The sequence below is a fragment of the Sinohyriopsis cumingii genome, chromosome 7 (genome assembly GCF_028554795.1).
Source record: "Sinohyriopsis cumingii isolate HCF-2022 chromosome 7, ASM2855479v2, whole genome shotgun sequence".
Lineage (NCBI taxonomy): Eukaryota > Metazoa > Mollusca > Bivalvia > Unionida > Unionidae > Sinohyriopsis > Sinohyriopsis cumingii.
The window spans coordinates 110,046,568-110,058,900 of NC_142967.1; the positions used below are offsets into that span (position 1 = coordinate 110,046,568).

Genomic DNA, 12,333 nt, shown 5'->3' on the forward strand with positions numbered 1-12,333 from the left:
AAATGTCAGCCACATTAGATTAAAGTAGCATAGAGTTATGCCAACATTCTCTCCACTGTGCATATTTTAAATGCAAACAGCTTCACCTTACATACATCACTCCTAAAAAGTACATAACTGGTGAGCACCCCCTAAATTGTGACAGTCTGATTTTGAAAATGGATCCTCTTTGAAACTGAGGCTGCATTTTGTTTTTGACTCAGATATGTTCTATGCAGATCTGAATTCGTTGTTGTTGTTGTAGTGTTTAACACCATTTTCAGCACAAAATAGGCTATACATGGCGGCCAGTATAATTGATGGGGGAAGAACCCTGGAAAACCCCGGAAAGAACCACCGACCCAAGCTACTGGCAGGCTTTCTCACATACCCACGTTAGCCAGGCCTGAGACTCGAACCCACGCAGACAGAGGTGAGGTAGCAGTGATCTGGAACGGTGAGCACTTTAGACTACTCGGATACTCAGGGCCCCTCTAAATTTGTAAACTTGTCCCAAGGCTAAAAGCAAAGGAAGTAACTGCCACTTAGATCTCAATGGTGAAATAGGTCTCTTGCAGAAAACCACATTTCTTCTTGCGTGATTTTATTATTTGACCTCTTTGTAATAAAAAATCATGAATCTTAACTCCTTACAGATAGCTTGCAGAATAGGATATCTCTCTCTCTCTCTCTTTCAGAAAACAATAATTATATACATTTTAAGTTTTTATCTAGTATAGAAAGAACTGCCAATGATTTTTTTTCTTCTGGCAGCAGATATTAGTATTAATAATAATAATAATGATAATATTTCACCAATTTTTCCTTCTGGCAGCAGATAATAAAAACAATTTTAATAATAATCATTATCATTGTATCACTTTATTTACAACAACACTTACAATAATAACAGGGACACATAATATATATGATGATAGCAAAAGCTTAAGAACAATTGAATTTTATCAATAATGGTTGGTTTTTCCCTCTTTTTTGATAAAAAAATCTTATTATTTAAGCATTGATATTGTATGGAAATGTATGATGACAAGAAATAAAATCATCCATTTACTTAGCTTGCATCTGTAAATAATGGAGTTGTTTATTATTATTATAAGTTTTGATATTTACTACATTAAAGAATGTATAAATCTGATAATATTAAATATAAGAAAATGTAATTGCTCGAAATTAAATAATCTGCATTATTAAATTAACTGAGGTCATCTTCAGCATAACATTATTTCCTGTATATTTGCTGTCTTAAATTGTTTAAAAGTTATTCACAGTTTATATGTATATAACATGCAATGAACGAAATTTCTCTAAGAAATTGGATCTGGAGATAAAAGGAAGCTTCTGAATTGTGCAAACACGCAATAAGTGTAAGCTTGCAGACACTGGTAAGAAAATGACCAGAAATGGTGCCATGCTTGAGCAAGCTAACAAATATTTATTTGCAAGCTTATTTGGATGATACAAGCTTGCTGCAACCTTGTGGCCAGCTAATTGCAAGGATGCATTTTGGTTTGGGACAAATGACCCTTACAATCTACATTCATGAACAAATGTTAAACACACAATATAGACGTAAATAACAATATACAAATGAAGTTGATTTATACAAGGAATTTATCATGCATGATTTGGATATAGATGTAGATATATATAAAAAACTTCATTTAAAAATGTGATGATTAATGACAGGTAGAGAAAATTTTTATATTTTACAAAAAGGAAATTTTACTACCTAGAACTGTTGATTGGGAAAACGGTGAATGTGAATTTGTGAAGAAATCAGGAGGGAAAACACCTAGCTATAACAAGTCAGATGAATTCGCACGAGTGTGAAAAGAATCTCTCAATGCAGTTACACCAACAGCTAATCAAAGGTATAAAAACTGATTTAAATTAAATAGAATGGATTTTTTTTTTGTGTTGTTGTTGTAGGGTTTAACGCCATTTTTCAGCACGCGATAGGCTATACATGGCGGCCAGTATTAATGTTGGAGGAAGAAACCGGAAAATCCCTGGAAAGAACCACCGACCCTCGAGAAGCTACTGGCAAGCTTTCTCACATATCCACATTGGCCGAATCCGAGACTCGAACCCACGCAGACAGAGGTGAGATGACAGTGATCCGTAACGGAGAGCACTTTAGACTACTCGGCCACTCGGGGCCCCAAAATGGAATGGAAACGCTTACTGAGCAAGTAGCCAAGATTTTAACAGATGAGAAAAATTAACTTCCAGATTCATTTCTCTAAAATAAGAACCATAATTATTAAAGCTGTAAATAAAAGTTAGATCCAAGGAATACTTACTTATCAATATAGAATATAAATGTGAGATATAAAAATGACATTTCAAAAAAAGAAAAAAGAATCAAAAACAGAAAATTATGATGTACTACCAAGATGAAAAACAAAGAAAGTAACATAAAACAAATAAATGTATTTATCAGCCTATTTAGCTTAGATATGGTGACTTGCATCCCACAATATAAGCAATGTAATAGTGGTAGGTAATGTACTACTGCTATTGTAAATAGCTGTTTACTGGTATAATATTTATAATTCAGGTACTCTTATATTAAAACCAAGTTTCAATGTACTAAAATATATCAATGCCAACCCACAAAAGGTATAAGCATAATTACTGCTGTGATAAGTGGCCAAAAACCTGTAATTTGGGCATAAAAAGTGTAATCTATATATTACATGCCGGAATTACAGCACCTATGAAAAAGATACATTTTCACTAATAACCTGGTTATGAAGCAATTGTTAAAATTCTTGACAAAAAGAGCAATATCCATATGGAGTATAAACACAAAATATACTGAAAAATGATTGATGTTGAGCACTTAATTCAAATAGTGTACATGTGTAACTTCTGCTGAATTATTTTGAACTGGAATTCTGCAATGAGCATGATCATGTGCTCCGAGTGCTGTATTACATTACTCTCATATTTCAGTGTTGATTTGTCCTTTTCCCTAACCTGATATGTTTTGAAGTTTGAAAATTTTGTGCCAAAAGTGTAATAATTATGCCAAAAGTGTAATGGTTGGCATGTATGAGAATGTGATGTGTTATAGACAAGTGATACTTTGTTAAATGCAAACTGGATAACGACATGTGTGAATTGCAAGTAGCGATATATACACCTTGACATTCCATTACTGGTTCTAGACAATAATGTAACTTGATCCTAAACATGCTCAGAACCAGCATCTAATATAAAATCTGAGTTCGTCATATATATTTCATGCATGGGATGATTCATTTTTAATTCAAGGAAATTCATGTACAGCACTCTTCTTAAAATGGTAATACATTTTTTCAAGAACCTTTTCATTTGCTCATGCTAGATGTGTCTTAACAAGAGAGTTTCCACTGAGAAGTATACTTGATCCAATCCTGTGGAATCCCATGGTCAGTCTAGCAGCTGCAAATGTAGGTGGCCACCACTTTCACTGCAAAATTTCAGAATCGTAGATCAAATAGTTCGTCTGAAGAACACCACTGTAAAGCTATGCAAGTGCTTCTTCTTGAGCTATAAAAACCTCCTTCTACTTGACAAATCAAAAGACCTTGTTTCAACAAATAGTCATCATCCTGAAGTTTCATAAGTCAAAATTTTTCCTTATACTAAAAACAAACAAGAATTGCATCCTGTCATGGGATATACATAAAGCAACACTTTGAGTATGTTGTCTTTTTCTTATATTGTGACACTTTAGCATGCCTTGTATTTTGCATGCACGTTTTAAAACATTTAACTTGCACAGCTTCGAATTATTCATCTACTTTTTGAGTATTGACGTCCATAAACAATCCAGAGAACTTTTCAATATGTAATTCAGTATGTTACCATTAGACCCACCATTGTTAATTATTTATACTGTAAATATAATGTATACGATATTACCTGTATGCTATGCACTATTTGCTCTCAATGCTTTGCTGCTGTACTAAGTACTGAACTTGTCACTTTTTTATTTAAGATATAATGCCCCCATAAGTATGTCATGGATATTCAAGTCCATATTAAACTATTTTAAACTGTGCTCTGCATTTGCATAAAATTTCATGAGGGAAATGTAAGACATGCAAACCATAAATCTTCAAAATGGCTTTCAGCTTTCTTCAATAAATCAAAAATGATTAAAAGAATAACTGACAACTTGATCAGAGACATCTTCAATCACAGCACATGTTCTTCCTCTGTGCAAACATTCTTGTATTGTTCATTGCTGATCACTCCTTGTTGACCTAAAATTCAGACAAACAGGACAAAGTTTAGTTCCTTTTCATATGTGTGTACACTACTGTGCAATGGTGATTGCTAATATTAAATCTGGGTCTTTTCTAGGGTGACTTGGGCTGATCATTTTGGGAAAGAATTTGACCAATTGGTAACACAATTCATAAGGGCACATTTTTAGTCTACATTTAAAGCTGATGTCTAATAAATGTCAATGTCCGTGCAGGTACAGGTAATTTCTTTTTCTGGCACCAAGATAAGATAGAAAAGCTTGAAAAGACAGAACCATGAAACAACAAGCTTCAAGCTGATTTTGATTCCAGAAATACAGAGAACTGAACTAAATTATAGGTGAAATAATACTTCTGGTCTAGTTTATGTACTCTTCTGTGCCTTATCACAAAACCAATTATGACAAGTGCAGATCAAATGGAATAAATTCCACATATGATGCCAGGTGTCATAAGATACTGAACCAAATAACAAATTAGCCTTAGATCTAACCAAGAAGATACAAATTTTTGTTGTTGTTGTTGTAGGGGGTTTAACGCCATTTTTCGGCATATGATAGGCTATACATAGTGGCCAGTATTAATGGTAGAGCAAGAACCCAGGAAAACCCTGGAAAGAACCACCCACCCACAAGAAGCTACTGGCAAGCTTTCTCACATACCCACATTGTCTGCGTGGGTTTGAGTCTTGGATTCAGCCAGAGATGAGATGGTACTGATCCATAACGGAGAGCGCTTTGGGCCCCAGATACAAATTAAAACATTATGTCCAGTTGGACCTGTGATTGTGCACCTGACTGGTCACAGACAAGAGCTGATGGAATGGTCTGCTGTCTGTCTGTTGGTTTGCAAACGTTTGTTTTGATCACTATTCCTCCTAAACTACTCGATGGACTTCCATGAAATTTAATAACCACACACATTCATCCCATAGTCTAGTTGGCGGTGTAAGAAAATGATGTTACTCTGACATCCAGTAGAGTCCAGGGCAGTCATCTTGAAAATCTTGTTATTACTGATCAGATGATTAAATCAACATGGGGTATACAATAAACGACTTATGAATTCTAGTTGGTCCTAAATAAAGATGGTGCCATTCTGATGTAGAATACAGTCACCACAGCAGCCATCTTTAATATCTTGCTATTGCTACTCCACCTATTGGTTGGTAAAATCAAATTTTCTCTAAAAGTCTTCTACATGGTCCTAAATGAAAATGGTGCCAATCTGACATCCAATCTTGCTGCTTCAACCGCCATACTGAACGTTTTGTTATCCATCCTGAAAATCTTATTACTGCATCTCCTTCTCCTAATTGCAGAAATATATTCACATCAAAATAGTTTTCACTAAAAGACTTATGTCAAGTTGGTCATACAAAATGGGTGCCAATCTGATATCCAATATGGTCATCAAAACAATTATCTTGAAATTCTTGTTGTCACTGCTCCTACATGGATGGTCCAATCAACATGGGATTTTTACTAAAAGACTTGAGATGCTATCTAGTCTGTCAAAAATGAACACAGTACCTATCTGATGTCCATTATGGCCACCAGAGTGGCCACCTTGAAACTATCATTATTGTTATATTTTCTAAATATATGGTCATACCAACATGGAATTTTCAGTAAACGACTTCTTGTGATGTCTAGCTGGTCCGAAACAAAACTGTGCCAATCTTACATCTAATATGGCACCAAAGTAATCATCTTAAAAAATGTATCACAACCGTACCTGAACAAAAAGTCATATTAACATGGGGATTTCATCTGATGACCTTTTATGATGTTCAATTGGTCTTAACTGAGAATGGTGCCAATCTGACAAGCAATATAGCTGCCATACAGTGGCCATCATGAAAACCTTGTTGCAACTTCAGAATGGAAAGCCATATCTTAAAAGTATTGTTATCTCTACTTCTCACAAATAAATGGCTTTATTAACATTGGATTTTCAGCAGTAGAATTATTATGATACCTAGTTAATCATATAGGAAAATGGTGCCAATCATACATCCAATAATGCTGAAATGACTGTTTAAAAATCTTCCTGTTATTAACTATCCCCCTTTAGTCGATGATTATTATGACAAGGGGATTTCACTAAAACACTTCTAATGGTGTCTGCTTTCTTATTAATGAAAATGTTGCCAAGCTGACATCCAATATGTGCACCACAGCAGTTGATTTGAAAATATTGTTGTCGCTAAGGAATATCAGAGATAGTCTGAACACCTGCTAGTTAAAAGGAAGATATGGTCTTCTCACCCAGTCAAGCATCAGTCTCTTCGTGGGACTCTTGTTTTGGATATCCACTAGCTAGGCATATGAATAGCATAGAGAAACAAGAGTCCCTCAAAGGAAGTGATGATCCAATGTCCAATTTTTTGTTGTTGAGGAATTCATAATAAATCTATATCTTCTTTTTAAATTAAGTAAGCAGAAGCCATCTCTAATATTCCTGAGAAGTAGTGATAAAAAGATTTTCACAATTCACAATTCCACTGGGGTGGGCTGACAGTCATTGCATGTAAGTGCATAAGACCTTCATGTGAGATAGATAACGTTACTGCATTCTAATATGGACTGAGATAACATGTACTGCATTCTAATATGGACTGAGATAACATTACTGCATTCTAATATGGACTGAGATAACATTTACTGCATTCTAATATGGACTGAGATAATGAGAGAACACTTACTGCATTGTAATATGGACTGAGAAATGCAAAAAGATTAAGTTGTTATATTTTCATGTAAAATCGGTTTCTAGCTATATATAAAGCTTATTTGTACATGTATTTTATTAGATTCACACAGCCACATATATCTATAATCTGTTTAACAAAAGCTCTAAACTACTGGATTTAAAAAAAAAAATGCATCTTCCATATCTTTGTAACAAAATATATCTGCAGAAATGAGAGAGAGAGAGAGAGAGAGAGAGAGAGAGAGAGAAACAGAGAGAGAGAAACAGAGACACAGAAAGAGAGATATAAAGATCAATGATTATGCATCATAACCCATAGGTTTATCCACAGACTAAGAAAGTTATATTATTAGTAGACAATATAGCAAGGTTAAGAACTTGCTGCAAATTATCTTCATTTTATGGAATTCATCTACTGACAAAATGCTGAAATGAACTTGTACTACAACTTTCATGCAAAATAAAAACATAAATTGCTGCTCAGTAATGCTGTGTATTTTTAAAAAGAATATTTAATTAATTAGGTAATTAACATTAAATCATTATGCTTTTCTCCTTTTCTAATTATTTCCAGTTTGGTTCTATATTCCAACATAGTCATTATTTACATAAATGAACACAAGCTTCAGAAAAGGAATAGTTTGAAAGTTAGATCAGCCAATATTGCTGCAATAAAAAAATTAACCCAATGACAGTATTTGGAATTAACCTAGAATTAATACCAAAGGTTTCCCACCTCCAGTTCAGAGAAGATAAAGAAGTTCCACCATGATTGCCTGTTTAAAGCCATTAAAAATTTGAAGCCACATATTAGGAGAAACTGATGAAAGAACAATTAGAGATAGATTATATATCCTTGGTAAATATATGTCTTAGAAGTTTGGGGTGATACACAATGTGTATCTGATAGACATGTGTTCAATTTAGGCATAGTACTGTATGGTCACACTGCAATGACCAGTTGTTGTTGTTGTAGGGTTTAGCACCATTTTTCAGCACCTGATAAGCTTTACATGGTGTCAGTATTAACTGTGGAGGAAGTATCCGGGACAACCAAGGAAAGAACTGCCGACCTATAAGAAGCTACTGGCAAGCTTTCTTACATATGTACATTGGCTGAACCCGAGACTTGAACCCACAATGACAGGTGAGATGGCAGTGATCCGTAACGGTGAGTACTTTAGACCACTCAGGGCCCCTCATCTGACCGGAAAGGAAAACCAGGAATCATTGACAAGTCCAGTTTCTTTTAAACTTTATAAAGATTCTGTTACATGATGTGAGGCCCTAAAGTGCTATCCTGTACCGATAACTGCAATCACACCTCTGGGTTTAAGTCTCAGGATTGGCCAATGTGGGTTTGTGAGAAAACTGCCAGTAGCTTCGTCCAGATTGGTGTTTTCTCAGACCCTTCCTCCACCAAATATACTGACAACCATGTATAGCCTATCTTGCAATGAGAAATGGCATTAACCCACCCCCCCGGGGCCAAACAAAACAAACTGTTACGTGATATATGTATATAGTACATATGACCTGTCCTGAGTCTAAAACTTTGGAAATCCCTATGAACTGCCTGGTCCACCTGTTGTTTACACATTTTGTGTTATAATTTGTTTGTGTGTGTGTGTGTGTGTGTGTGTGATTTTGATTTTTAATGTAGCTTTAACAATTTTGCCATCATCATCGCTACAATGTCTGCAGTGTGACAGTTTATAGTGATCCTGACATCAGCCTGACTAGTCCTAATACTAGCCTCTTAATGGTGAGCACCTTGCGAGGCAGCTATTAGTACCATTTTTAAAAGTTTACTGTATGACTCGGCCGGTATAATTTTTGTAATAAATATATAATTATAACTATGATTTTATCTTCTAAACAATAAGAAATTTCTAGAAGATTATTTCCCATTAGGTATCAATTTTTCATTAGAAAATGCTAGTTGTGAGGACTATATTATCGTAAAAATTATTCATTCATGCTTTAACGTATGAACAGAATCAAGTCATCATTGTTTTCTACAGTATTTGATTTGGAATTATCCAAATTATTTTTCCTCTGGAAATATAGAATGGTGATAAAAAATGAATGTAGTATTGTTGGACAGAGACATTCATTGGGATTTAAGGTGAATTCAAACCTGGAATTATATTAATGCGATTCAACAAAATACTGTTGGTGCAAAATCACAATATGGGCCACCATAGGCACATCAACACCTTCTGCATACATATGCCAACCCTAAGAGAGGTTTAAGCATAATTTTAGCTAATACAAGGGGTAACAAAGTGCAATCTGAGCACAAAAAGTGTATTCTTTATAAGGTACCAATGTTAGTATCCCTACTTCACTGAGATTACGAATTCACAGCCAAATATGTATCTGTTTATTTTTACTATTAACCTGGATCTGTAGGTCAAAATACTTGGGACAATAAGCAAATTCCGTGTGGATTAAAACAAGAATACCAAAACAAAGCATACTGAAAAATTATTTATATTCAACACTCACTAGTCTACATGTCTAACTTTTGCCTAATCATGAGGAGGTCTACAAATGATGAAATGCTCAACCCGAGCGCTGTATTGCATCCCTCACGTATACTTTTCTTATATACAAATTTATAATGCTGTGCTGATTTGTCCTTTCTCTGATCTGAGTTTAAAAAGACCCATCTGCTCAAAGAAGTTTCAGCCACAAGTAACACCGTAAGCCTGTTTGCTGAAAAAAGCAGTTGCCATTTCCTTTAAAAGTACAGACTAGTCTGCTACCTAACTCGAATGCCAACATAATCAATCAGCAAGGTTAGTTTCAAATGAAAGAAACATGATTTTTTTTATTGAAAATGGGTCAATTACAGTTGCTATATATAGAAAATTACATCTAGGTCTATGCTTAACAAATTAGCTCTATTCTCACTCAGCAGTCTTTCTTCTTAGAATATTCTCAAGTTTTTAAGATGAGTGGAATTAAAAAGATATAAATATAAATGACAAACACATCTATTGCTTAATTTTTATTTTTATTTTTAATGTACCTGTAAAGCATGCTCCATACACAGGTGAGCGTAAGAAATAATTTGGTGAAAAAAAGTGTAATGATTATGCCCAAAGCATAATGGTTGGCATGTATGCTGCATTTCATTTGGATACATGTATCTACTAAATTTTATTCAGGACTTTAATTATTAGGACTTGTGTCCATAATTAGGATTATTTGGGATTTAATTAACAATAGCGTAAGTTCTTTTTTAATACATTTTCAGTAGAAAAAATGATTTATTCAAATTTATAAAGCTTACTGTTCTTCACTTGTTTCTATTACTTATTTTAAGACCACAGAGTGTAATACCTCTAAAAATTAGAGCAAGATTATATCTGTCAACCTATCTGAATGGCAGACATTTTTTTTTAAAAAGACCACACCCCTATCCAGCCCAATCAGTATGCACGGAAGATTATTCTGTGTTTTCTTTCTGTTCATAAATATACAACAGTGATACAAAAAGTAGTTCATTCATTATCAGGACCACAACATGATAGAAGCATCGTGAGCACACACCATGTGCCTGGCACCAGACACAGTCATGAAGTAATGAATGAATATCATGTCTTAAGGGCACTATCTTCAGTTGGCACGAACAAGAAACCTGGTAGAGACATCTGGTTCATAACTGATGTGATCGATCATGCATTTGTTAATATTTGTGTTTTGATTATCAATGGAATAATTGATTATGCATAAGAGAGGTCAAAATTGAAGAGAAAAAAAGTGAAATCCATAGAATGCGGAAGCTGGATTCTGGATGACAGTACAACTGTTATCAGATCCTACCATTAGAATTAAACTTGTTGTTGTTGTAGGGTTTAACGCCATTTTTCAGCACACAACAGGCTATACATGGCAGCCAGTATTAATGGTAGAGGAAGAACCCGGAAAGAACCACCGACCAACAAGAAGCTACTGACAAGCTTTCTCACATACCCACATGAGCCGAAATCCGAGACTCAAACCCACGCAGACAGAAGTGAAATGGCAGAGATCCATAATGGAGAGTGCTTTAGACCACTTGGCCACTCAGGGCCCCAGATCCAAATCAAAACATGATGTCCAGTTGGACCTGAGATTGTGCACCTGACTGTTAAGTTTATCAGATCCTACCATTAGAAGTAAACTACAAAGTAATATATAAATTTTTAAAAAAACCTGTCAAAACAGAAAATGTAACTGTAATCTGGCAGCAAATACATATAAAAATACCTGGTATAATTAATGTATGGTGCAGGTGCATAATATTAAAATATTCAACTCACTTAAGTGACATATACATAGATGAAAGTCAATAAGTTGGAGAGTAACCTCATTCTCAGCTGAGCTTTTTTCAACATGGCTGTGCGACACTTTTAACATAAATTATTATGTATCATGTTTATTTAGGACAAACTACTAATGATAACAAGTCTTTTTAGGAAACTTCATTGCATTATGTCAACCCATTCATGAGCAGTAGCTACTGCAAAAATATCAAAATGCTAGTCATACCGGATGTCAGCTCAGCATCATTTTCATTTCAGCTTGACACCATAAAAAAATGTCTGGTAAAAACCTCATGTTCATGTTCCAGTTAGGAGTAGCAACAAGATTTTCATGTTTGATCAGCATCATTTTCACTTTCGACCAACTAGTCAGCATAAAAAATATTGTAGTGATGACAATACTGATATGGCCATCCATCTAGGAGTAACAATAACATGATTTTCAAAATGGAAACAATGACGGCCATAGTGGAGATCCTGCTGGTACTACTTTAATTTAGGACCAAGAAATCCTATAATAAGAACCCTGCAATCCTCTTGTCTACCATATTTACCATATATATTGGGACACAATAAAATATTTAATATTTTTCCCATTGTAAAACTTCTTATAAGCTAGGTCAAATATCCAGAGCCTTAAGAAACAAAACAAATTTTTATGTTAAATTTGCACCCCTCCTCGTCACTGCATGTTGCAAAGAAAACAGATAAACAAAATGCTTATTTGATAATAAAATCAAATAAAACAATCTTGTTTTGTTATCATTTATTCCAAATTTATTTCATCATGAGCATTAAAAAAACTTTATCCACAACTCTGTATATGTAGTGTATGGATTCGTACTGTATTGTGAATCACTTACGTCAGAAAACACAAAATACACTACTGATTGACTTTAATATGGAGAAATGAATCATGTTTGGCTGTACTCAAAAGTTAGAATATGTTGTCCAGCTGAAAACTAGATCCAACAAAATTGCAAACAAGAGATAGAGAGCAAGGGGGGGGGGGGGAGAATATCAACCAACTGCTTGAAGACACC

General features: G+C 34.5%; 1 protein-coding gene across 3 annotated transcripts in view; it reads right to left on the reverse strand.

The window, feature by feature from the left end:
- Nucleotides 1-845: 845 nt before the first annotated feature.
- The window catches only part of LOC149795926 (uncharacterized), a 38,518-nt gene continuing 27,030 nt past the window's right edge, over nucleotides 846-12,333 (reverse strand). The window contains exons 4-5 of one of the 3 annotated variants that reach the window (XM_089965849.1): nucleotides 4,166-4,256; nucleotides 846-3,457 (exon numbers count right to left, since the gene is read on the reverse strand). In XM_089965849.1, coding sequence (XP_089821975.1) covers nucleotides 4,189-4,256 — 68 coding nt within the window. In that variant the 3' untranslated portion in view covers nucleotides 846-3,457; nucleotides 4,166-4,188. Of the gene's footprint in view, nucleotides 4,257-12,333 lie in introns of all 3 variants that reach the window. The other 2 variants (XM_089965850.1, XM_089965848.1) reach the window with 2 other exon arrangements.